Here is a 27,810-nt window from a genome sequence, read left to right on the forward strand (position 1 = left end):
TCATTTGGTTCTCCTTTCTTTATTTGGTTTATGATTATTATAGGTCAGATGACAATGATTGTGGGTCAAGTTGGCTGTGGGAAGTCTTCACTTCTTCTGGCTATACTTGGTGAGATGCAGACTCTGGAAGGAAAAGTTCACTGGAACAAGTAAGTTTCCAATAGCTTCTAATTGCTGTTTTAATTTTAAGCACCAACACCTCATAATAAGAAATGTAGAACAAGTTAAATCATCATCCAAAATCCTCCCTGCAAGCCTTTACCAGTACATTCACACCAGATCTATTGTGATGCAGCTGGTGATGTTTCATTTGTGACAGAAAGTGAGAGCTTGAGCTGGGCAAATAATTGATTTTTCAGTTCAATGGCAGTTCTGAAATTTTTTTTAAAAAATGCTTTGGGTTGAACCAAACCTGAAATATTTCAACATTTTTGGTGAATCAAGAAAGCCTGTTTTGGGTCTGTTCCAGAGTGTGAATTTGAACCTAGGTCTCCTATATCCCACCTCAGTGCCCTCACCACTGGGCTAAATATTACTAGGGGTATTAGGGAAAGAGAAAGGGAAGGAGAGACAGCAACCAGCACCACCAGCACCACCTCTATCACCACTCCTCTTCCTCCTCCAACCATTTTGTGAAAGGCTGAAACTATTCATGTCAGATTCACAAATAGTCTTGGGCTGATCAAAACTGTATTTTTCATCAAATAAACTCTTAGTCTGAAAAAATTCACCCCGCCCCAGTGGTAGATTTACAGCATGGTGCTTGAAGGAAGGGATGGAAAGGGAATCTGAATATAGTTAAAACCAGTTGAGTAGTTAGTCTCAAATACACTGACCTTATTTTATGACCTAAGTGGAAAGAATCAATTACTCTATGCATGGGTGTCGGGTATAATAGGCCAGGGGATGCTAAGCCTCCCCAAACCCAAGTGGTGGCCCTGCCCACACTCCACCCCAAGTCCCCGTCCTTGCTCCACCTCTCCCCAGAAGCCAGTGGGGGCTCAGCTTGGGCCCGTGACCTGGAGCTTGGGGCTCGGGCTGGCCAGCAACTTGGGGCAGTTCAGGCCACAGTAGGAGTCTCGGGGCTATTCTGGCTCCGGGCGAGGGGGAGTGGGTTAGAGGTGGGGCCTCAGGTGTGTGAGGGGGGGTAAGGCTGGGGCCTCGGGTGGGGGGGCAGAGGGCTAGCCTCTGTGAATGAGGGGTTTACCCACTGCCCATGACTCTAAGTGTAAAACATGTGCTCTGCAGTACAGTGTAGTGCATCTGGGGTGAAATCCTGGCTCCACCGAAGCCAATGGGAGTTTTGCCATTGACTTCAGTGGAGTCAGGATTTCACCGCTGGTGTGTGATCTTCATCCGTTGAGCATTCTTTCCATGTCCATTCCATCTCAGACTTGCCATGATGCAAGTACATTGGTCTATAATTTGCCTTAGCAAACAGTAACACCAGTGGCAGTAGCATTGCTTCAGACACTTTTCAAAACTTTTTTACATTTTTGTAGCTTTGTATTACTAGGGGTTGATACATTTTTTGAAAATTCAAAATTTCAGTGAATTTTTTTTGACCGGCTCCGCTTATTATACAAGTGTCCTTACCATTTGTTTCTCCATCCTGTGGCTGTGGTGGTTGTTGATGTATAGGACCAACTTTGTGGGTGTATTTGAATTGTTTACCACACCAAGAAGTCGGAATACACCTTAAGATGAGTACCACTTATGGCTTGAAACAGATCTGAATAGACACAAATTTTAAGAAAGTTCAGATCCTGATTTGGATCCAAAATTTGTGGATGGCCTTGTCATTTTAAAACAGGCTGATTCAAAACCCTGGATCCAATCATACTCAGACATTGGAAAAATTTGGAGAAAGCGCTGGACATAAAGTTCGTGTCTCTGGACCATCTTTATTTTTAACTAATGCTATAATCAAATATCTTCTTATAGTACGGGATATGCATTTATATACTGACTACTGATCTTATCTTCAAACGGAGAAAAAAAATGTGAACTGCATTCATCGTTTGACACTTTGAAATGACATCATGCTTTGGAAGTATGTTTCATCAGGTGGCTTTGCTGACCAGTAATGTTTCACACAGTGCTACTCAAACCTATGAAATGGTTGTGAAAAAATTCCTCTTTCCCCACCAAAGAAAACGAGGCTAAATGAAAGGGATGGGGTATTTCACAAAGCTAAAGGACAAAGCCATATTCTAGTTTTGGATTAATGTCTAAACCTAAGTAGGCTGATCTTTACAGTTTTCACATTACCGTGCTACAGGTAGCATGTAGAGGAGGGCATGCCAAAAATCTCATTGAATCTGATTTGTTCAAGGGCCGTGCTGAGCACCAGCACAGAGTAAGTAGAGGATGATATTCCTGGTTGGATTTTTTGGAATTCACATCTATGGAAGCAGGATGAGATACCCACTCCAGAGGTGAAAGTAAGCTGGTATGGTCTGGTACGGTGTACCGGCAAGAGTGGCGGCCGGAGCCCTGGGCCCTTTAAATCAATGCCAGAGCCCCAGGATTGCAGCGGGAGCCGGGAGCCCTCGGGCTCCAGCAGTGATTTAAAGGGCCCGGGGATTTAAAGGCCCCACCCCTTCCGCCCAAGGCCCTACCCCTTCTGCCCAAGGCCACCCCACCTTGTTCAGGACCCCAGCCCTGTGTACCGGTAAGTCCCTTAAGTTACTTTCACCCCTGCCCACATCCCTTGTGTGTGATTGAATGGGGGGGCTCTGTACTAGCTGAGAAGAGGCAACTGAGGAGAAAGCTGCTGGGAGAGGCTGGGGGGCCCTACAGTGGACCCACAGTCATGCAGAACTAGTGTCTGAGAATCCCTGTATAGGGGGCTCTGTAGGATAGCAGCAACTCTTGCAGCTCCTAGTTTGGGAAGGTGGATGTGGAGGGGATGTGCTGCAACCCACTTCATGGCCTGTGATTTTGGAGATGAATTCTGTTCTCCCAACTCTCCCACCCAAAGCTCATGTCCTTGGGTTTTGTCTGTGGAAGGAGGGATGAATTTCACCCACAGTGATCAAAATGGCATGGCCCATTCTTTGAATATTTATCTGTTTGATCATTTTCCCAAAAAGCAGCTTTTTCGAGCTCGATAGTTTTCTTCTTCCTGTCCATGTGTGGCAGAAGCAGTACTAGCCCACTGGGGACTCTAAGCAGAAATATTCCCCCCCCAACACATAATAAAAGGTGAATAGGGGCCCCCTTGAACTGCTCGGAGCCCTAAGCAATTGCTTAGTCTGCTTATGCCTAGAACCTGCTCTGATGTGTGGAATTGGTTTGGTTCCATAGTTGTGTGTCACTGTCTGCTGTGCTAACACACATGATCTCGCTGGAATAATCGGTATAGTTAGAACCCATGGAAGAATAACTTTTGTTAAAGGAAATAGAAGTAGAGAGTTGGGTGTCAATTAGAATACATGACCTACAGTAATAACACTAGTCACCATTTATTTATTTAAAACATTTAAGGAGGATATTCCTTTGAGATGAGTCATTTCATTTGTAAGGGGTGGGTAAAAAGAGGCAGCAATTCATATTTACATCATTCCAGTCACCATCTTCAAAAGCGTCATCTTATAAACATTCTGATACACTATGTAAATCTCTAGACAGCAAAGTTAAATCATACCATGTGAGTTGCAATTCTTACTGATAACAAGCAAGCTCTACAATACTGCATCTCTAGAGGAGCCAACTTTAATCTCGGTTTGTCAATCTTAAAGAAGTTATTTCATCTTTGCACCCACTCCTGAGAGGGGCTGAGCACCTGTAACTTCCCTTTGATGCTACTGACTTGGAATGCAGATGCTCAGTTCTTTTTAGGATTGGTCCCTAAAGCTGTTACTCTTTCCAAGAGTTGTAACTTTTGAAATAGCAGTGAAGATGAATGGATAAGTAAACCATCACCAACACATTTTGCCCAGGGGGAAGAAAAAGAAAAAGTTCAGAAAAGGGCAACTAAAATGATTAGTGGTTTGGAACGGGTCCCATATGAGGAGAGATTAAAGAGGCTAGGACTTTTCAGCTTGGAAAAGAGGAGACTAAGGGGGGATATGATAGAGGTCTATAAAATCATGAGTGGTGTGGAGAAAGTGAATAAGGAAAGTTATTTACTTGTTCCCATAATATAAGAACTAGGGGCCACCAAATGAAATTAATGGGCAGCAGATTTAAAACAAATAAAAGGAAGTTCTTCACAGAGCACACAATCAACCCATGGAACTCCTTGCCTGAGGAGGTTGTGAAAGCTAGGACTATAACAGGGTTTAAAAGAGAACTAGATAAATTCATGGAGGTTAAGTCCATTAATGGCTATTAGCCAGGACGGGTAAGGAATGGTGTCCCTAGCCTCTGTTTGTCAGAGGGTGGAGATGGATGGCAGGAGAGAAATCACTTGCTCATTACCTGTCAGGTTCACTCCCTCTAGGGAACCTGGCACTGGCCACTGTCGGCAGACAGGATACTGGGCTGGATGGACCTTTGGTCTGACCCAGTATGGCCGTTCTTATGTTCTTATGAAGATGTGTCCGATCAATGATACGTGCAGACACTCAAGCACACATCACCTTTGTGTCTTGTAAAATACACTTTCCAAGGCACTCTGCATAATAATGCTCTGTCACCGTGGTATTTAGGAATGCGATTAAGGCTTTGTCTATACTACCCACCTTTTAGTGACACAGCTGTGCTGCTACAGCCGTGCCACTAAAAGGCACACCGTGTAGCTGCTGTTTGTCGGCAGGAGAGAGCTCTCCCGCTGACAAAAAACTTCCACCCCCAACGAGCAGCAGTGGCTTTGTTGGCAGGAGAGTTCTCCTGCCAACAAAACACTATTCACACCAGCGCTTTTTGTCGATAAAACGTTTGTTAGAGGGGGTCGGGGTGTGTGTGTGTGTTTTTTAACACCTCTGAACGACAAAAGTTTTGCTGACGAAGTTCCAATGTTGACAAAACCCAAAATTGTTCTGTCTGTGAAACCAAACAGGTAACTCAGCCATTACAGAGTATCTGAAGCCTTATTGACTAACTTTTGTTCATTGCAACCTATCATGTGGTGCTGTGTTATAGCTCACAAACACGGGAGTGTTTTGCTGATAATTTCAGACTTCCTAATAGAGGTGAATACAGGAGGATACCTCAGCGTTGACTAAATGAATCCTTTTGCTGTATTTTACAAAATCATAATAAAAGTTCTAATTACTTTCTTAATACCCTTCCCATGTAATTCTGCATACATGAGTTACTATATCTGCTGATCCAGGAATATGCAAAGGGATGAGATATAGAAACCTCTACAATAGTAATGTAGGTACAGTACCACTGGGCTGAATTCTGCCCTCAATTGCACTGATGTAAATCTGAAGTAATTCATCTGGATTTATATTGGTGCAAGTCAGAGTAGATTTTGGCCCATTGTGGCCAAAATCAGCCCTTGGATAAACTAGTGCAACTCTGATGGCAGTGAGAGCTGTACCTACTTCCTCCAGGGATGAAACTGGGCATGTATGTTGGGGGGAAAGAGAGAGTTTCAATGCACCTTCCCTTTAGAGAACTTGCCCAGGACTGGCTTTATGGGTAGGGTGCTACCAAATTCAGGATCCATTTTGGTAAATTTCACGGTCATAGGATTTTAAAAATTGTAAATTTCATGATTTCAGCTATTTAAATCTGAAATTTCATGGTGTTGTAATTATAGGGGTCCTGACCCAAAAAGGAGTTGTGTGTGTGGGGGGGGAGGGAACCAGAGGGGTCTCAAGGTTATTGTAGGGGGGTTGTGATACTGCTACCCTTACTTCTGTGCTGGTGCCTGTGACAGCGCTGCCTTCAGAGCTGGGCAGCTGGAGAGTGATGGCTGCTGTCCGGGAGCCCACCTCTGAAGGCAGAGCCACCGCCAGCAGCAGCACAGAAGTAAGGGTGGCAAGGTATGGTATTGCCACCCTTACTTCTGCACTACTACTGGTGGGACGCTGCCTTCAGAGCTGGTCACCCAGCCAACAGCCATCACGCTGCAGCCACCCAGCTCTGAAGGCAGCACAAAAGTAAGGGTGGCAGTACCGTGACCACCCTAAAATAACCTTGTGACATCCCCCCCCCTCTTCCCCCTGCAACTCTCTTTTGGGTCAGGACCCCCAGTTTGAGAAACGCTGGTCATCCCCATGAAATCTGTATAGTATAGGGTAAAAGCACATAAAAGACCAGATTTCATGGGGGGGGGACACACCAGATTTCACAGTCCGTGAGGTGTTTTTCATGGATATGAATTTGGTAGGGCCCAGGGTATGGTATGGGCCAGGTTCTCTCCGGGGCTCAGCTTCCACGTCATTCTGGGGTTGTAAGCCAGGGACAGGTGCTCTTTCCCATTGCATGTACTGTGGTTTGCAGTAATCAAAAGCCTTAGATGTGAGGTTGGCTTCCAGCTGTTCTGATAAGTAACTGGCTGGGCAGGCTTCCCATATAGTGGGCCATGTGGGCTATCCAGAATCATTGTTAGAGTTCAGCCCTTTATGTAGGGCTGAGTTGGAAAGTTCCAATCCAGACTTTACAGAGGCATATCTAATTGCATACCACACACAGATGTGTGGTGTGGAGAGAACCAAATTCTCAGAAAATGCCAAGCAGATGGGGAGAGCAGCTAAGCAGAATGCTCCTTGCCCTCTGGATACACTCTACAGAGAGTAGAGGTTATGTAAGCCTCCCCTGTGCAAAGTATATGTGAGGGCCCAGAAACCAGGTGTAAAACATGGACAAAACAAGAGTTGGCGCAAACCCTTACTAATGGCGTCCTTTGACCCTATGCTGTGACAGACTGCAAGGAAAGTGATGGGAAGTAAGTGTCGTCAGAGGTCAGTATTAGCTGTGCCTTCCCTCAGCAGCACAACAAGTACAGCTCTGGACCATGGTTTCTACCACAGAAGGTTAGATAACACAGTGATGGGTGTTATAAAGACCTCCTAAAGGGATAAATAGGTAGATAGCCAATGTCAGCATGGCTACTAGTTCTGCCCTGGTTATGTGTAGAGGCTGGAAGGTAGTCCTCAGTGGAAGTTTCTCATACAGCTGGACGGCATCCATATGATTGGGGCCCTGAATCTTCATTGCCCTGTTGAGCCTGTAGATTAAGTGGGAACTCTATAGTTCCACTGCAGTCATAGAGCTCTAGCATTAATTTACTTCCCTCTGTATTTGTTTTGCTGGAGAACAAGGGCAGGGTTAGAGAGATGTTAGTGTTTTAAAAGGTCAAGTCAAGGATACCATGACAGTAGTCCAGTCTGCAGCTAAGTCTATTTTTAACTTTCCCTTGAAACCTTGATTTTAAATAAATTGGCTAACAGACTAGCATACAAATTCAAAATCATCATATGATCAAGCTAATCAATTCAGTGCTTTTCATAATTTCAGGCTTAACTCTGGTATAACTAGCAGTGATCCGGTCTGGGGAAATGTGGATATTTTTTCAAATACAGAGGAAAAAGTAATACATGAACAAAATTAGATAAGTATTACAAATATCTGCACCCTTTTCATGGCATTATCATGCACTCCAGAACCTGAGCTTTGGACTACTGCCACGCACTGTACTTGTTTAGTTGTCGTACTTAAAGTATGTAGTTTGAGATGTAAACTTTCTACTAGTATAAAAGTAAAGGATCAAACCCTACAGCTCTTCTTTATTGAATCCGTGATTCAGCATAGCACATAAGTATATGCTTAACTTTAAACATGTGCTTTTGTCAAACTGAAGTCAGTAGAATTTAAGCATGTGCTTACGTACCTAGTCGAAGAGGGATAGTTTGCTGAACAGGGGGCTTAGAAGTCCCATTACTCATACAACTGATCTCATTGATTATAAGGGGAAATTTAGTTATTACAGTCTGTTCACTCTAGTAGTAAGCACCATAGCATTGGTCTCAAAGTTTTAAAAATTATTCTACCGTTGGCAGTTCCAGACGTATATGCTAGATGTATTTCCTCAGTCCTTCTCCCACCACTTTGACTCACTGCTATTTGTTAAGGAAGAAGATCTGAGTTGTTTTTTTTTAAATGAGCGATTCTAGTCTCTCTTTTTTTTCCGTGGGACTAACTTCTTCCCTCTTTTTAATCTCAAAGGCCTCTATCTTCCTCTCTCTTGTACGTTGGAAATATCTTTCCATGGTAGTGAAGATAGGAAGCTGTTTCTGAATAAAGAGACAGCTCTGGTTAGACAAGGTCCCGAGATAGCAACCGTGGCTCTTCCACCCTTCCAAAAAGGGAACAGTGGTTATTCATCTATGATCTCACAACAACCTCTAGTTGCTGGTCCTGTAAATGTGCAGGCAATCCCAGAGCACCGCCCTTGCAGTCGAGTGTGGCACCACAGGTGTGCCACAACTTAATTTCCCCAAGTGGAGCAGCAAGAGCTATAAGTTTAGCAACCTAGGGCCAGGAGAAGTCAACACACATTAACTAAAGGCTATATCCCTCTTAATAAGGCTTCAGCCCAGGAATCTTTACAACAAACAGGTCCTCATTCCAGGAATCACTACAATAATAATTTCATCAGGCCTCAGACTCAGGCTCCCAAATTTACTCTCCACACCCAAGTCTCTGCATCAGTTTAGACTTGTACTCAGGGAGCAACTGCTCCTACTTAATGCAGCCTGCCTGGCTTCTCTACTGCACTCTGCCTGGTTTCTTCTCTCCCTGCTTCCTGTTCCTGTTAATATCACTGGTCGCGGGAGCGGCCAATGGGAGCTGCTTAGCCAGCACTCGGGGTGCGGGCAGCGTGCGGAACCTCCCTGGCTGCCCATGTGCAGGGACCTGGTGGCCACTTCCAGGAGCCGCAGGGAGCCTGCCTTAGCCCCGGCCCCCGCTATGCTGCCGACTGGACTTTTAACAGCCCAGTCGGTGGTGCCAGCCGGAGCTGCCAGGGTCCCTTTTCAACCGGGCATGCTGGCATCAAAAACCAGATGCCTAGCAACCCTAGCTTCTAGCCTGGCAGACAGGCTGTCATTTACATCTCAGGTGTAAAATATTTCATCCAGAGGATCCAACTTACATGCCATACACTCGAGGGCTTTTTTTGAAATTTGTGCAAATAATGAATTCATAATGCCATTTTTAGCACTCCTAATGTCCGTTTTCATTTACCTGGCATAATCTTCCTCTTTTAGGTTGTACAAACTAGTGTTTCCAGTGAAGCATCACCATTCCTCACAATGAGCGGCACTACCATGCCTGACCTCCTTTGACTATTACCCCATAACATCAACCCTGTTAATGCTATTAATATAAGGGAGAGCTGTTAAGTCGTATACCTCATGATTGCTGTTGGATGCCCTTAAAAATCTACCATATAAAAATGTCCATTAGAGAATTTGGGCTGTGCAGAAGGGGACAGGTGGTGGTGGTGGAGTCAGTGGACTAATACAGCAGCATTTTATCTCTGCTGAGCTGTGTTCAAAACCTAACCTGGCTCACGACTGAAAATGAGTTTAGTGATTTCAGCACACAGCCCATTTGTGCACATCTCAGAACCACACATGCAATCTGACGTAGTTTGCCATTTGTTCATGGGACTCTCGGGGCTAGAAGAGCAGCAAGTGTTTTGCAGTACATTGACCAACCTGTGTGGGGAAGCTTACACAGTGCTCCATAGGTGCCAACTCCATGGGTGCTCTGGGGCTGGAGCACCCACGGGGAAAACATGGTGGATGCTGAGCACCCACCGGCAGCCCCCCTACCAGAACCTTTCCCTCCTCCCAGCACCTCCTGCCCACCGGCGGACCCCGCAGATCAACGCCTACCGCCTTCCGCGGATCAGCTGTTTGGCGGTGTCAGGAGGCGCTGGGGCAGGGGAGGAGTGAGGGCGTAGCATGCTCAGGGGAGGGGGTGGAACTGGGTGGAGAAGAGGTGGGGCAGGGATGGAGCGGGGGTGAGAAGAAGCAGGGCATGGTGGGGACTGGGGGGAGGGGGGGGGGGGGGGGCGGGGCTTGGGCGGAGCCAGGGGGAGCACCCCTCCGCAGATTAGAAACTCTGCGCCTATGCAGTGCTCGCCAACCTTCTCTGTGTTCCAAGTGAGGGATATTAGTCCTTTACTTTAATAGGCATTAAACGACAATGATCCTTTTTAAAGTAATGTTCTAATTACACTTAACAGCATGAATTCAGTGATTATCCTATACAGGTATGTAATAAGGGCACAATAGGAAAGCCACAATTCCCTCCTACACATCACTAATGTAGCCATTAAATGAAATCATTGGCTACACTAATTAGATTTTGCCTATTTGCCCTTTAAAAGAAAAAACAATGGATGAATTCAGCCATTCAAATGTGTACCTAACCTATTTTTCCCATATGTGAAATGTGCACATAAAAAGTTATTCTAACTATTTCCTGAATACTAAACATCATTTACCATAACTTACAGCATAAATGAAACTGATCCTTCTTGTGAAGCAACCAGAAGGTATTATTTCCATTTGCAGTGTATTTGATCAGAATCATTTGCTTCCTCGGAATCTCCTTGAACCTCCATCTTTGTATTTTTCAGTCATTTCCTTGTTTCCTCACCACGTTGGTGATAACTTTCTGGAAGATTAACTGGCAGTTTTGTTAAATGCAGTGGTTCCCAATCTTTTTTAGGCATATGCCAGTACACCTGTTTAAATGCCTGTCCATGAGAGGCGCCAAGCCTTTCCTGCAAAGTGTTAAGTGCTCTCAACTTTCGTTGACATCGCTGGGAGTTTAGGGCACTCAGCATCCTGCAGGATGGGGCCCACAGATGTCAAGTTGTGATGCTGAAGCCTGCAGCCTCCCATTTGCTTGTATGTTCTGTAACCAGCAGTGAATCCTGTGCTGCTCCATATCCTAGTCTCACAGTTGCGCACACAGTAAATGTGGGGTGGATGGCAACATTAAGTGGAAGCTCATCATTAAGGGGCCAGTGTTGTTCCTATTCAAGTATCTTTGGAGATGTAGCCAAAAATACCTAGCACAAATGGCAGAGGTACTATACCAGTAGTTGCACACATACTTGTGGTTGGGAACCACTGTGTTATCTGATACCTGATAACCTAAGGAGAAATATTAACATAGTTGAGTAGATTTCTGGGTCTTCTACAAGTTATGGGATGATGCTGAATGCTTCTAACCAATATTTCTAACCAATACCATAGCACCCTCTCTCTCTATAGCAAACCACAGACACCTACTGTGTTAAATTAATGGTAAGGATGTAATCTGAAGCAACATACATGAAGACAATGATAATTAAGATTGACATTTCATCACTCAGTTCACATCTGCTTGCCTAAGTATTGCAGAAGTCTCAGAAAGGTGGCGGATATCACATAATCGTATCTGCCAGAATACATAAACAAAACAGTTAGAGTAAAGAGCAAAGTAGTCACATACTATATATTTCACTATATATTGAGGCACATTTCAAAGTATGCATTATATTTACTTAACAGACCTTCTGAATTAGTACAGAGTTGTTCTACTTTAGTGTATAATTTCAATCCATTACAATGTTAACATGGACCTACATATAAGAAAAATAGCATCTGCTGAAAAATTGTATTGCAAGCACATTGTAGTTTAAAATAACAAACATACTAAAAGGCAATGAGGCAAATGGGCTGAAAACATCCATTTTATACACTATTTTCCAAGTAGCTGGTTTTGATGTTAGAAAACACTATTTCACCCTGGTACATTTTCTATTCTTTTAATTTACTCATAATTTAACAATGGATGGAATGGTGGTTTTAGACATTTGCAATTTGCTATTGGACTTAAATTCCATATACCATCTCTGGCCCAGTAACAAGCCATTTAAAGCAGTGTCTAAGTAGTACAACCTGGAACATAGACCTTTAACTTCAGGACAGAGAGTGGATGCTTCTCTGATGTAACCTCTTCCTTTAAAGCTTTTGTCTTTTCTTTTGTTACAGTTCCTTTTATAGTACCTTACCTTCACCTTTGTTCTTTTTTAATGCATATTGTTAACTCTGTTCATAAGACACTTCAAGATAATCTATTTTATTGGTGTTGTTTTAATTTTTCCAGTAGAAACAGATATTCTGTGGCTTATGCAGCACAGAAGCCATGGCTGTTGAATGCTACAGTGGAGGAAAACATTATCTTTGGGAGTCCTTTTAACAAACAGAGGTAATTATAAATTTCCTTAGTGTTATGAAACCTAAGGGCTAGATTCCCTCCATGCCAGATGAGGAGGGGAGCAAAGAGGTGGAGAAAGAGGTGTAAAAGATCCTAAAGTCACCGAAGGGAGAGGACATAGGAGGCAATTACTGACATTTTCACTCCCAGGAGTGGACTGTAACAATGGGAACTGCTGAGGAATCGAGCTAGCAAGAAGTATAGGGAGGCTGGGTGGGGAAGAAAGGGAGGTAGAATGGGCTCTCAGCTTCTAAGTCCATTATTATATATTATTGTTCCTGGGTCTTGCATAGCAGGGAGGTCACCCCTTGCAAGGGCCAGGGAGAATGGCCGTTCCTGTTCTGAGGACACAGGAAGTGCTCCCTTTGTAAGTTTTTCTGGAGTTGGCTGGCCAAAGGCACATTGCAGCTTACTCCCACATTGTGTGAGGAGATCAGGGAGGGATTATGCCTCCATGCTCCTCATAGGGGACTGCAGTTCAGCACTGCCCTCAATGTGGACCAGTGGGTGAAAGCCATAGTCTGGCTGTTAGGTGTAGAGGGTTCCTGCTTCAGAGAAGCAGCTGCTTATTCATCTGGGTCCCGAGAGAAAGTAGCTTAATGGTCTGAGGGTACTGCCACGTACGGGGACAGATTAAGCCAACTTTGAGGCACACCCAACCTGGATGCTCCCCACAGCCACCATCCCAGCAGTGAGTAGACATGGAGCAGTAGTGGGAAACGCAACAGGACCTCTTCCCCCAACCAAGAGGAGGAAGGGTGGCCCCTCCCTGAACAGCAGGACTACTCTGCGCTGGCAGCAGGTCTGGGGCTTTCTCCTTGGCTCTAACTGGCTGTTGCTCCTTTTGCCTGTTGGGGGCTGTCTGCAGACTCAGAGCTTGTCTACACATACAGCACTGCAGTGGCGCAGCTGCACTGCTGTAGCACTTTGTGAAGATGCTACCTACGCTGGTGGGAGAGCTTCTCTGGTCAGCGTAGGTAGGTGGTAGCTATGTCAGCGGGAGAAGCTCTCCGGTCAATAACCAGGGGTTAGGTCGGTATAACTACGTTGCTCAGGGGTGTGGACTTTCCACACCCCTGAGCAATGCAGTTATACTGACATAAGTCTGTAACATAGACCAGGCCTTAGACAAATATCACGGCATCTGTTACACTTGGGGCATGTTCACAAGCTTTTCTTGGAAACTGTGGAGACCAGAAGTGTGTTTTCTATTTTTGAAATTAAGCTGAGGTTCTGATGTCATCATATGACTCTGGAGCAGGGGACATAGGCATGGTCCTATTGCGTCCATGCCTTAATCCAGTCCTGGTCTAGTGGATATCAGAGCACCACATTACAAAACACCATACAATTTGATATTACTGTGCTGAAGACAGGCCTACCTGCTGTGTGCCTACCTCAAGTCAGTGATAATTGGGACCTCACTGGAAATACAGGGTACTGAAAGTCAAAACAGAGCTCTTTTGTACCTGGTTCTGACTACTCTTACCCAACACTTACTTTTTATGTTCATTTAAATAGTCAACCCAACAAATGCAGTGGGAAAAGTGACTTGATTTTAGGAAAACAAATTGCTAAATTCTAGGCATTTTTACTGACAACACGCACTTTGCTTTAAGTTATTAAAAATAAATTATATTCCTTTCCTATGATATGCCACTCAGTTCACTTGATAGCAATTAGTGATGGGCAGATCTCACAAAATACAGATAAGCATCCACAATTTCAGGGACCAGAATCTCAGCTGGTGTAAATTAGCTTAGCTTCATTGAAGTCACTAATAAAGATGGCTTTTTGTAAAGGCTTCACTTGAGTTCCTTTTAAAGTTAGCTAAACTCTTTTGAATTTCACCAATAGATTAAGTCTGAGTTTTGGAAGGAGGTTTTTGTTTTATCCAGTTTGATTGTCTTTCCATAAGAATAATCTTTTTTTTTTTCTCTGCAGATACAAAGCTGTTACGGATGCATGCTCTCTGCAGCCGGACATTGACCTATTACCATTTGGCGATCAGACAGAAATTGGAGAAAGGGTAAATAAAGAGGTGGACGTTTGTATGACAGCCTGGTTTGTGTGATGGGTATCACATTTCTAGATTGTATTGAGCTGCAAGCCTGGTAAACATTCGTAATAGTTGTATTTATTATAATTCCACATTAACTTATACGCCATCATAGATATTCATGAAACCTAGCAATCTAAGAATCCAGCTACTCTGATGCTAGTCAGCATTATCATGTACTCCCTGAGGCACCTTAGCATAGAATCAAATCTTAGGTATCCAGGTATAAATCTGAGTAACTCTGTTGGCTTCTCAGACCAGAATCTGGCCCTGTGCGTTTATTCTTTCCGTAAGTGCCGTGGAGCCCCTGCATTCTTTTTATGATACATCATGGAAAATGAAGTCACTTAGGAGACTAATATTGTGCAGACCCAAGAAAAACAAGGGGAAGGATTCACTCCTGATATAACTCCACTGTCTTCATTTTACACTGTGACCCTGATTCTCATTTATACTGTGGCCACTCTACACCACTCTGGAATGGTAAAGGGGCTTTAAAATGGGTGTAAATGTAATTTATCCACAATCTAAGCCCCTTCACACTGCTAGAATGGGGCCAAGTGGCTCTTAGTGTAAACAAGAATGAAGTCCTGTGTCTACATTGTACTCAGGAGCACAGAAAAAAAGTCAAGATCTGTGCCACTGACCTTAATCCAGTGGGATTTTTGCTTCCAAGCTCTTATATTGATACTGTAAACTTAAATATTATTAAACTGACTAACTGAAAAATCAGTTTTCCTATAAAACACCTTTTAAATAGCTCCATCATGATTTTTATTTTTTAATTCTTTTAAATCTACCAGGGTAGAGGGGGTGGAGTGGAGAGGGGCTGTTGTCCCCTGCAGCTATTCAGAAGGCTCTTTTGATCAGTCTTGCATGTTTTCCCAGCCAAAACCAGTCCTACTCTGCTAGGAGAAGAACTTTATACACTCTAAGTTATTTGTGATGAGTTTATATGAAATTGCACTAATAACAGTTTCTTTCTCAGGAGGTTATACACTGACTGTATTCGTTTACCAACAGGACTAACCTTATATTCAACACTTCGAAAAATTCTAAGGAAACTTCTTTGGGTGGTTTAAAAAAAAACTTGCCATCTTTCAATGTCTTGTCATACACAAATCATTTTGTTTATTCAAAAGACACATTTTTATGACCTGTTATATTCACTAGGGGATTAACTTAAGTGGCGGCCAACGACAGAGAATCTGCGTAGCTCGAGCACTCTATCAAAACACCAACATCATCGTCTTGGTACGATTTTTTTTTATATACGAAGTATGCAAACTTCACAATAAAATGTTGCCCTTATATTTAGCTTTCCTACAGGGACCTATATCTACTTTTGAATCCAGAATGCAGAGACAGGAAAAAGAACAAATAAACAAAGACCAGAAGCTGTAGCAGAACATATTAGGAGACTGGTGAAAGAGGGCCCTGTAGTTCAGTATAAAAAGATTGGGAAGGATTCTTATACCCATATTCACACTGAGTACCACACATCATCCCACTGAAAGCAATGGGACTTTTTGAAGAGTCAGGGTATCACAATTTAGCCTTTTGTGGGGAATAAATGGACTTCGGGTTTAGCAATGGGATCCATGGCCTTTCACGTCTCTGTTACTAGTCCCAATTCAGTCTCTGTTGACGATTTCTGAAAGTCATCATCCATGTGATGGCTGTTTGAGTCCTAGGCAAAATAAATTGGTGGACTCATCTTAGTTCTTAGAGGACAAGTGTTCACATAAAAAACTTGCCAACACAATTGTCATCCTTGCTGGTAGAGTCAGTGGAGAAAGGCCAAGGACTGGAGTCTGAACTATACTCTCCTCCTTACAGATACTCTCTCCAGGTGGAAGTACAGGTATATTAATGAGTCAGGTTTGGATCTGAATTTCCCCAAATTTTGGGGGAGGGTTCCAAATCTGGTGTTCCAGTTCAGGTCCATCTCTAGTTTCCACGGCTGTCAGTCTGGGACCAGCACTAAATTGACTCAGAAATAGAACATAAGCACTTAACGGCCATACTGGGTCAGACCAAAGATCCATCCAGCCCAGTATCCTGTCTTCCGACAGTAGCCAATGCCAGGTGCCCCAGAGGGGAAACCAAAAAGTCACAAGGAGAATCTGAGTGATTTACTACAGGCTTAAGAGTAAAGGTTTGATCTTTCTTATTGTTTTCCACTTTTGCCCTCTCACTAAAGATGGTAAAGATTAGCATTAGGGCAACAGATAGCACTTTAGTAATTACAGCTGTTTGCTTTTTTAGAATAGGTTAAATGTTTAAAAGAACAAAATAAATAAACTCTGGTACATACTGTGATGGGGTGCCACCTAATGTACTGAGATACCACTGAGCCAGCCTGTTCCGCCAGGCTGGGCCCCCTTTGCCCTGTCTTGCTGAGCCAGGCTCTTAAACCTCCTCTAGCGCACACACAGGCAGGACCACACCCAGCTGCAGAAAGACACAGACACTGAGATCAGCTCTAGGAAGACTCAGCTTAAGGGACTTGCCCCAGCACTCAGGTGCCCCCTCCCTTGGAGTGCAGGCCCAAAGGTATATTGTCTTGTGCTGTATAGAAAAATCTGCACAGCGCAAGCTCAAAAAAATTTGCCCTGTCCCTCAGTGTGAAGAGATATATGCACAGCTTCTTGCCCCCCCCCCCCCCCTCTCTCTCCCCCCCCCCCCCCCCTCAGCAAGATATGAATTGCACAAACTGGGTAATGTTATAAACAAGAAATAAGTTTGTTTAACTACAAAAGACAGATTTTAAGTAATTATAAGGGATAGCAAACAGAACAAAACAGATTACTAAACAAATAAAACAAAACATGCAAACTAAGCTGAATTCACTAAAGAAACAGGTTACAAAATGTAATTTCTCACCCTAAATGTTGAATTAGGCAGGATGCAGAGTTTCTGTAGCTCAGAGTTCCAGTTATTTCTTCTTACAGACTGGAACCCTGTCTCAGTCTGGACTCACCCCTGCCTTTCCCTTCAGGTTAGTTTCTTGTCCCTTCAGGTTTTTTCAGCAGTCCTTCTTGGGTAGGCAATGGAGGAGAGAACCCAGATCAACCCCCTTCCCAGCCCTTAAAAAGGATTTGTTGTTTTATCCCCACCCCCTATAGTGGAAAAGTACCAGCAGTGTCCAAGGGAGTATTTTTCATCAGGTGACATTATCACCTGACTTTGTAGTGTCAAATGCAGCATCCCAGGAAGCACCTCGGGAAGGTGGGAGATTAGCATCATCAGAGTTCTATTGTCCTTCTTTAATGGGTCATTCAGGAGGATTGCCTGCTGTCTGGTGGGTGTTCCCCCCAAGTACACATGCAGTTGTAATTCTACATAGTCAATATTCCTAATTTTAGATACAGAAATGATACATGCATATAAATTGGATAATCACATTCAGTAAGTTATAACCTTTCCGATGATACCTTACATGAGGAATCTTGCATAAAGTATATCTTATGCCATATTCATATCATAACCATATTTCTATAAAGAATATGGGGTGTAATGTCACACCTACCCCTCTGCCCCAATTTTTCTTTTATCCAATTGCAGGATGATCCATTCTCTGCACTGGACATTCACTTAAGTGATCACTTGATGCAGGAAGGTATCTTGAAGTTCCTCCAGGAAGACAAAAGAACACTTATTCTGGTGACACATAAATTACAATATCTGCCACATGCGGACTGGGTAAGAGGGGAGCCACCACTTGCCAGTTTGTCACATTGTAAGGACTACGGTCACCTCCATGGGCCCTTGCTGGGGATATAGTTGAAGGCAGATCTATAGTGCTTAAAAGATTGTTCTGCTAAGAGCCATCCCATCATCTGTTCTTGAAGTGGGCATGGAGCTCCTACCCCTACATTCCACTTGTAGGTCTGCAACACTGACTGGTATGGAGTGAAAAGTATTTTATTTGAACTTTACTACCATTTAACCATGGACAAGTAATTGGCACATAGCTTATAAATCAGAGCTGCTTACGATCTTTGATTGAAATGTGCTATACAAACAATTATTCTATTATTATTAATTATACCTTGTCCTCTTTCTTTATGTCCACAAATAACTATTTCCTATAATAGTTTCATTGTAAGATATATGTTGACAAAATAACTTTTAAAAGCTATTGATAATCACTGCATTTGGGACTATGCAGCCGATCTCAATGTGAATGAGCTATAACTCAAAACTAGGCTAATTTCAGTGTTCATTGTACCCAATGGCTGCACAATGAACACTGAAATTAGCCTAGTTTTGAGTTATAGCTCATTCACATTGAGATCTGCTGCATAGTCCCAAATGCAGTGATTATGTCACGTTGTTGAGTAGACCTATTGATAATCCTCCTTTCTAGATCATAGCTATGAAGGATGGTTATGTGCTCAGAGAAGGGACATTGAAGGACATCCAGACCAAAGATGTTGAACTGTATGAGCACTGGAAAACTCTGATGAACCGCCAAGACCAAGAATTAGAAAAGGTAACGACAGTGGGACCAGGGTGCATTGTAGCAAAGTATTGCATCTTGAATGTTGATCCATGTTTGATGGATTTAGGGTGAAATTCTCCTCTCAGGTTGATTGATGGGTAGAATTCTGCACATCAGTAGACCTCATGGGAGGATTTTGAGCTCAGTGACTTGGTGGTCTGGGCTCTTCAAGGAGACCAGAAACACAGGCTTCTGTGTTACCTCTCTGCCTTAGTAAGAGAGAGCTTTGCTGGAGCTTAAACTGTGTCAGCTCCCTGCCATACCAGTCTGTCCACCTCACCAGCAAACTCCTCAAGGTTCGGCCAGTCTAATCCTTGCCTCGCAGGTAACATTTAGTGAACCCCAGTTCCCGAGTTCCCCAGAGACGTCTCCTTGTAGTGTCCAGTGCTCTCAGTGGACTCTCACACAAATTAAGTCCGCTGTCTCCAAAGAGACATTACACACACACTAACATGTTAACCCAGCTGAGGACACATTCTTCACCTTAATACACAGCACTGAGATGTTTATAATAAAAGTAAGCATAAGTTTATTAATAAAGAGCATAGATTTAAGTGATACTAAGCAAGAGTAATAGAGACAGAAATGGTTACAAATAAAACAGAAGTAAAACATGCTTTCTAGAGTCTCAAATTTAACAGATTACAATACTGGTCTCAGGCAATTTCATAGCATCTTCAACCTATATGGCTGAAGGATCCACCTTTCACAGATTTCAAGAGCGCTGCCCTCTTTTGTCCCTTAAGTGATAAAAGGTTCTCTCCCCTTCTTTTTATAGTTCACTAAACCTTTGAAATATATTCTTTTGAAGTGTCTCCCCAGGTAATGTTTTCTCCCCTGCTGCTTGTGCTCCAGGAAGCTGATGCCATCCTGTCTTCCTCATTCTCCCCTCAATTTGCTTTTCTGGTGGATTCAGATGCAAATGAGCTTCCATTGTCTCTGGTATCACCTTTCTTAGACTAAAATGATGGCACTCACAGTAGGTTGGGCTCTCAAGTTAATGTAATGTTACAGGATATGGAAACTGACCAAACTACTTTGGAAAGAAAAACTCTCAGAAGAGCAATGTACCCAAGAGAATCCAAAGCACAACTGGAGGATGAGGATGAAGGTACATTATATCTTTTCACACTGGGTAGACTATAAACATGCATCATTCACATGTATCCACATTCTTAATATATTCATATCTTGTTGCCAAGAAAATGTATCAAGATGTTCATGACATTTACTCCTTTGGGCAATAAGAGTAAAAGTCCAATACTTTGAGCTATTTAGAATTAGAGCTGTTGAATGGATTCTTCATGGAGTTTTGCAAACAATGTGCAGGAATAAGGATAGAGGAGAGCTAGTTAGAGATTTACTATGCAGCATTTTCTGGAGATAGTAAGAGAGAAATGGAAAAAAAGATATATTGAGAAATTCTGGGCCAGAGCCTCAGCTAGTGACGTAGCTCAATGGACGTCATTGATGTTATGCTGTTTTACACCAGCTGAGAATCTAGCCTTCTAGCTTCAATTATGTCGCATAGTTATGAATGCCCCCACTGATTCTGCCTATTGAGATACCCCCACCACAGGCTCCTTTGACATAGCCTGTAGTTATTTGCACATCCTTTTAAAGAAGAACATGATTTTTTTTAAATTAGAAATGGAGCCTAGGCTGCTATTTTTAAATCTGGATCTGTCTAGGTATTTGTGGCCCCAACATCCAAGTTACCTTTTTGTCTCCACAAATTTCTACATTTTTGGAGGCAGGAATCCAAATCTGAATCACTTGTAAAATTACCTAGGGGGTTATAGGCTACTGGCAACAGGATCTATCAAGAACACTCCTGCCTGGGATGTTGGGGAGCCCCTCAGGGGAATATTCAGTTCTGGCAGCCAGTGAGATGGTGCCAGAGAGATAAAGGGATTAACTGAATGCTTCATAAGCTTAGTGGAGTGCTGATTTACTCCAAGGACTCTCACTGACTGTCAGAGGTATTGACTGGATTGACTATCTAATTAATCTGTTTGTGGGGCTGTTTATGCCTGTAGAGTGTTTCATCTGGCTATGCTACTTGAGGGATATAGGGTATTTTCTAAGGGCTTGTCTACACCCAGCCGCTAGTTCGGCGGCTGGGAATCGAAGTTCTGGGTTCGACTTATCGCCTCTTGTCTGGACGCGATAAGTCGAACCAGGAAGTGATCGCCGTCGACTGCGGTACTCCAGCTAGACGAGAGGAGTACCGCGGAGTCGACGGGGGAGCCTGCCTGCCACGTGTGGACCGAGGTAAGTTCGAACTAAGGTACTTCGAACTTCAGCTACGTTATTCACGTAGCTGAAGTTGCGTACCTTAGTTCGAATTGGGGGGTAAGTGTAGACCAAGCCTAAAGCTCATGATGATAGAATGACTTGGTGGTTTAGTGATACCTTCCACTGCTTTGCTCCAGAGGCTGAACATGGCACTTCTTTAACATGTACAGTCTCCAGTGGTCTTGAGGGCAGAAAACCTCTTCCCACACTTCTAGTTCTGGGATATAGCAGTAATGCCATGTCAGTAGGCCAGTCCTATAACCTGGGTACAGATATCGTCTTCCTTCAATAAGTTAAAAAGAATAGGGATTGAAGGCCCTGTGGGAACATGACTATACATGCCAACAGAACACCAGCATCCAACAACTCCAAAATTCTTAGACAAAACACTTGGTTAAGGTGGTAAAATACATATCAATAACTTCAAAGGTAACATTTAACAGGACATTGTGCTCTAGTTCCTTGTTATCCTGGTTCTGACAGTCAGTCATTGTGTGATCTTGGGAAAGTATTTAAACTCTTTGTACCTCAGCACACATGAAATTTCAACTTCAGATAAATTAGTGACTCTCCATAATATTCAGAATTACTAAAGTACTTTGGAGACTGTCAGTTCAGGGCTGTCAAGTCAAAGGAAAGTTCTGTCAGAAGACTCCAGGTCTATGTTCCCCTCAAGTGTGCATAGTAGTACTGTGAGCTTCAATACTCTTGTTGCGTCTCAGAGTTAAATCTCCACAATGCAATATTTTCACAGCAGCATATTGTGATACATAAGCATGTTACAACAGAGCACAACTATCACCTTATGTTGCAATGTGATGTGGTTACACATGATAGTGTCCTCTTCTATGAAGAGAAAGCTTGTAGTGATTGCAGGTAACCAGGGCCGGCTCCAGGTTTTCTGCCGCCCCAATCGGGGGGGGGGGGGGAGGGGGGAAAGCCGCAGCAGCGCAATCGCGCCGCTCCACTCCGAGAGGGACTGAGGGACCCGCTGCCAAATTGCCACCGAAGACCCGGACGTGCCGCCCCAGTAGCGGCTGGAGTGCTGCCCCTTGGTATTGGCCACCCCAAGCACCTGCTTCTTTAGCTGGTGCCTGGCACCGGCCCTGCAGGTAATGTTAAGGCAGAGCCCTGCTAAGCAACACGAGACATCTCTTCTATATGGAATGCTTGGCAAAGTTGTCTGTAGCTTCTCAAACAACCCATAAGAGCCTCACTCCCAATCTGATAATGTAAAGACAAGCTGAACACCAGAAAAGCTTTTGGAAATCCTAAAACTAGTCTGATCTCTATGAATGCGTTCCATACTGAAGATATGATTTACTGAGGGCATGTCTACACTTACCATGGATCGACACTTGATCCAGCGAGGGTCAATTTAGCAGGTGTAGTGAAGAGCCACTAAATCGACCGCAGATCGCTCTCCTGTTGACTCCAGCCCTCCACCGAAACGAGAAATGTAAGGTAAGTCAACAGGAGAGTTTCTCCTGTCGCCCCAGTGCGGTGTAGACACCACAGTAAGTTGACCTAGGCTACATTGACTCCAGCTATGTGAATAACGTAGGTCATCCTGCCCTTAAGGATTATTAACAAAACTAGAGCTGGTCAACTAAAAGAGAAGGAAAAATCATGATTTTGTGAGGGCATTTCCCCTTTTCTAATTTTCAAAAATTCAAAAAATGTTAACAAGCTGTAGAGCTGGTGGAAGAAAAGAAGGAAAAGTAATAAAACATATCCAAAAGTGTTGCTGTTTTTTAATTAAAAATGTCAAATTATCACCCAAATGTCAACATTCAAAAAATGTCAACCATCTCAAGTCAAAACATGAATGATTGTCAGTGTGGTACTGAATAAAATCTAACTGATTTGGTCAAATCTCTGAATTACAGAAGAAGAAGAGGAGGAAGATGATGATGATAACATGTCAACGGTAATGCGGCTTAGAACAAAGATGCCGTGGAGAACTTGCTGGAGATATCTTACTTCTGGAGGATTTTTCTTACTGTTTCTGATGATTTTCTCCAAGCTCTTGAAACACTCAGTCATTGTAGCCATAGATTACTGGCTGGCAAGATGGACATCCATGGAGAATAAAACCGGGGATTCCACAGACCTTAATCGTGAAAGCAAGGTTGGCCATAACTTAAAGCTTGTCAGACAAAAATGTTCTCAAATAATTGAAAAATAACCCTCTGTTAACCTAGTAACCAGTTAGATTGGGAATGTAGCTAATATAGGCTATGACATCAATTGTTAAATAAGATGGGTGAAATGGTTAATATAATTTAAAAAACAATCTAAACCTTAATCCAAATGTCAAACTGAAACTAAAACTTGTTTGAGGTTAGAACTTTGGGCCCAAATTTTCAACAATTGGAGCCTAATATGCCCCTAAATCCACATTTAGGAACCTAAATTAATACCCAGATTTTCAAAAGTGCTGATCACCCAGCAGTTTCCATTAATGCTAACAGAGAAACTAACCTAAAGTTTTGCCATTTAAATAGGATCTGGCAGTGGTTCGGGTTGGAGAAGTATCCCAAAGTTCAGACGCTTATGAAAATGTAGTAAAAGTTTTCTCATGAGATTTCCAGTACCTTTCATATCCAGCCAGAATCCAGAGGGCAGATCCTTAGCTGGTCTAAATTATTATAGCTCCATGAGACCAGCTGAGGAGCTGCCCCTCTGATCTCCAGTGGAGCTTGAAATTAACATTGTTTTTTTCTTTCTGAAGTTATCCAAACTTAATTCCTGAAATGTTCTGTTCTACTTGAGTCTAAGTTTTGGGGACCTTTGCATTTATCCAAACTAGTTCACCTATCTAATTCACAAGCCTTGGGCCCAGTCCTGCAAAGTGCTGACCATTCTCAGCTCAAGACCTTGCAGCATACTCACCTTTAGTAGCTGCAGTGAACTTGATTCATTATTCATCTTCCTGAGACAAATTAGGCCCCTAAATTAATCTCCAGTCTAAAAATCTGCTGCACCCAAATATAGTGAATTGCAGGATTGGGGCCATAGGTTGAAAACTCCTTTTATAATGTAAAAAAAAGAGAGAAAAAAGAATCACGTTAATTTAAACATGCAGCACATGTCCTGTTCTTATTGAAGTCTTTTGGAGTCTGACACACCAGCTGGTCAGTGCTGTTAGCTCTGAAGAACATTGCCTTGGGTGTTTCCAAGGTTAATGTTTTTCTCCTTTTATTAGTCTTATCATGTTGCTGTGTTCAGCATGCTTTGTGGAGCAGGGATCGTCCTTTGCCTCGTCACATCCCTGACCGTGGAGTGGATGGGCCTCACAGCTGCCAAGAACCTTCACCACAATCTCCTCAATAAGATCATCCTTGGACCAATCAGGTACAGCAAGAGTGATTTTCCTGCTGAGAGGCCAAACGAACACCTGCTGTGTAACACAGTGGCTAGTGCTGAGAAGAGCATGGCTCATTCCCCTATGGCCCTCAAGACCTGTAGAATCTGAAAGTGCCAGCTGAGATGCTCAGGAAATTACCCTCTTTCAGGCTGGAAAACATACAATTTCAGATTCCGCCTGCTTTTCATACCCAGTGGTTTTCATCTGAAAGTAATTTCAAGGTATAAAGTTTTCAGACAGTTTGAAATTCATCAAGAGGTTTTGGGGCCACAGAAGGTTCCCAGTGCGGTGGAAATGCACAGAGGTGGGAGTGTGGGGGGGACACCACATTTCTTATCCTCCAAAGAGACAGGTTCTGCATGAACTTGATATAGCTCAGCACAGAGTGGGAGTGTGGAGTGGGTTGGCCCAGGGTGAGATTGTATGCATGCAGTGACTGCAGTTCCCAAATGAAGGGTGAATAGGTAACATGCTGTCCTGTCCAGCCCAGGAGTTGGAACCTTAGCCCAGGACAGCAGGGTGGACTTTACAATGAATCTTTCACGTTGAGGGAGCCAGAGGATGGATAGAGGAGTTGAGAGAAGGGAGCTGACAGTTTTTCAGGGGGCTGTGGGAGAGGAGACCTAAAAGTTGGGGGTTAAAATAAGATTTAGATGGCATTCCAAGTGCAGGTATAAGACTAAATGATAGTTTTCATGTTTACTAACTGGTTCTAAGGGACTGGTTAGACAGTAGCCCTAAATATTTCATCCAGAATCAGACTCTCTTCACATAGATTTTTTGCTTCTGTTTTGTTCAATAGATTCTTTGACACAACTCCCCTGGGCCTAATTCTAAATCGCTTCTCTGCTGATACAAATATCATTGATCAGGTGAGCACATCGGTCCATTTATTCCATAATGTCTTGCCCAATTAATGCCACCATTTTGGAGAAGAAATACACCTTTTGTTAACAGGGAGCCATATAGGTTGTCACTTTTACATACAGAACAGATGGTGTGAAAAACTCTGAACTGTAAAAGAGCTTCCAGGCAAAACACCTTTTATGGAGATTATTATCATTAAGCTCACCAAGACTCAAATATATTCAGGGATACAAAGATAGAGCTACTGGAAAACTCCCCTGGTTCTTTAGAATTACAGGTTCACATGTTAAGTATACTATATTAGGAAGGAGTTGTATTTAAGTAAATTAGGAACAAAAGAAATCCTAGCAATGATGTAGGTCCATTACTAGTTGGAACTGGTAAAATTGTTAATAATGATGCAGAAAAGGAAGAAGTGTTCAATCAGTAATTCTGCTCTGTATTTGGAAAGAAGGATTCATATCACATGAGGATGATTACCTACTTTCCAGCCCACTACTAACTAAACAACATATACTAGACATAAACATTTTACAATCTGCAGCCCCAAATAACTTGCACTCAAGAGTCCTAAAAGAGCTGGCTGAAGGGATGTCTAGTCTGATTATATTAATTTCAATAAATTTGGGAATACCAAGGGAATTCCAGAAGAATGGAATACTGCTAATTTTTTGCTAATATTCAAAAAGGGCTAGCAGCACGACTTGGGTAACTATAGGCAGGTTAGCCTGACATTAGTGTTGGGCCAAATAATGGAAAAACTGATAGGAGAGTCAAGCAGTGCTTAAATTCTCAGAGATTATTTCCTGGAGTTCTCCTCCCCCCCGCCCCTGATTTGGGGCTCCGGGCTTCAGCTGCAGGATGTCTAAGGTCTTTAGCCCCGCAAGGGGTGGGGTGCTGGGGCTCAGGGACTTCAGCCCCATGGTGGGAGGGAAGCGCCAGGGCTCGGGCTTCTGCCCTGAGGCAGGCGCCAGGGTTTCCACAGGTTTGAAAATGTTTACCAGAGCTCCGCTCCGGTGGGCTCCGGCTGAATTTAAGCCCTGGATTCAAGTGATAAAGAATTAAGATAGGACTATAATTAATGCCACTTAATAAGGTTTGATGGAAAATAGTTCTTGTCTAGCAAAGCTGATTTCATTCTTTAATGTGATTAGAAGTTTGGTTTATAAAAGTAACTGCACAGATGCAATAGACTTTTGTAAGGCATTTGACTGAGTACTGCACGACATTCTGCTTAAAGATTAGCGCTACACAATATCTATAAAGTTCACATTAAATGGCTGAAGAACTGGTTAACTGACATCTCAAAAAGTAGCCATTGTTGGAGTACAGGTGCTGTAACTAGGGGTGCTGGGGGTGCTGCTGCACCCCTTGGTTTGAAGTGGTTTCCATCATATACAGGGTTTACAGTTTGGCTCAATGGCTCTCAGCATCCCCATGATACAAATTTTTCCAGCACCCCTGCAATGGGGAATCATCGCTGAATGGGGCTGGTTGTAGTGGGGTTCTACAGAGATTAGTATGAGGCCCAACACTATTGACCATTTTCCTCAAGGATATAGAAGTAACTATAAAATCGATGATGATGAAATTTCAAATGACACAAAGATTGGCAGAGTGGTAAATAATGAGAACAGGGCAGTCACAGAGTGATTCTGGTCACTTGGTAAACTGGGCCCATTCAAACAATGCTTTTTAATACAACAAATGCAAAGTTATATATCTAGGATCAAGGAATGCAGGCCCTGCCTACAGAATGAGGAACTGTATCCTGTAAAGCAATGATTCTGGAAAGGATATAGAGGACTTAGTGGATAAGCAACTCAACGTGGGCTGCCAATGTGATTCTGTGGCAAAAACGGCTAATGCGATATTTGGATGCATAAATAGGGGAGAAGTGAGAAGGAAGGAGTGGGGAGGTGATTTTGCTCCTGTGTATGGCAATGGTGAGCAACACTGTAATACTAGCAGAGAAGGGCACAAAAAGAACCAAAGGCTGGAAGCTGAAGCCAGACAAATTCAAACGAGAGATTAGGCACAAGTTTTTAACAGTGAAGGTTATTAACCGTTGGAATAATCTAATAAGGAAAGTGATGGATTCTCCATCTCTTGGTGTTTCAAATCAAGACTGGATGCCTTCTGGAAGTTGTGTTAGCCAAACTCAAATCATTGGGCTCAATACAGGGGTAATGGTGAAATTTAATGGCCTGTGATATACAGAAGGTCAGACTAGACCAGGGGTCTCAAACTCAAATGACCACGAGGGCCACATGAGGACTAGTACATAGGCCCAAGGGCTGCATTACTGACACCTCCCCCCCGCCGCCCTCGGCTCCATCCCTTCCATGAGGCCCCACCTCTTCCCACCCCTTCCCTGCCCCCATTCCAACCCCTTCCCCGAAATCCCCACCCCAACTCTGCCCCCTCCCTGACCCCAGGGGGTGCAGGAGGGGTGTGGGGTGTGGCGGGGAGCTCAGGGCAGGGGTGCGGGGTGTGGCAGGTGACTCAGGGCAGGGGGTCGGCTGC

The 27,810-nt window shown here is 43.4% G+C and overlaps 1 protein-coding gene across 1 annotated transcript in view; it reads left to right on the plus strand.

Annotated features, from left to right (window-relative positions):
* The window catches only part of ABCC9 (ATP binding cassette subfamily C member 9), a 112,441-nt gene that overhangs the window by 51,044 nt on the left and 33,587 nt on the right, over positions 1-27,810 (plus strand). The window contains exons 16-26 of the mRNA XM_029911674.1: positions 44-149; positions 10,430-10,468; positions 12,073-12,174; positions 14,128-14,212; positions 15,416-15,496; positions 17,810-17,947; positions 18,615-18,740; positions 19,764-19,860; positions 22,937-23,178; positions 24,256-24,404; positions 25,220-25,289. Of these exons, the coding sequence (XP_029767534.1) occupies positions 44-149; positions 10,430-10,468; positions 12,073-12,174; positions 14,128-14,212; positions 15,416-15,496; positions 17,810-17,947; positions 18,615-18,740; positions 19,764-19,860; positions 22,937-23,178; positions 24,256-24,404; positions 25,220-25,289 (1,235 nt within the window). The remainder of the gene's footprint in view (positions 1-43; positions 150-10,429; positions 10,469-12,072; positions 12,175-14,127; positions 14,213-15,415; positions 15,497-17,809; positions 17,948-18,614; positions 18,741-19,763; positions 19,861-22,936; positions 23,179-24,255; positions 24,405-25,219; positions 25,290-27,810) is intronic.

This window comes from Terrapene carolina, unplaced genomic scaffold (genome assembly GCF_002925995.2).
Source record: "Terrapene carolina triunguis isolate 2854851 unplaced genomic scaffold, T_m_triunguis-2.0 Scaffold112, whole genome shotgun sequence".
Lineage (NCBI taxonomy): Eukaryota > Metazoa > Chordata > Testudines > Emydidae > Terrapene > Terrapene triunguis.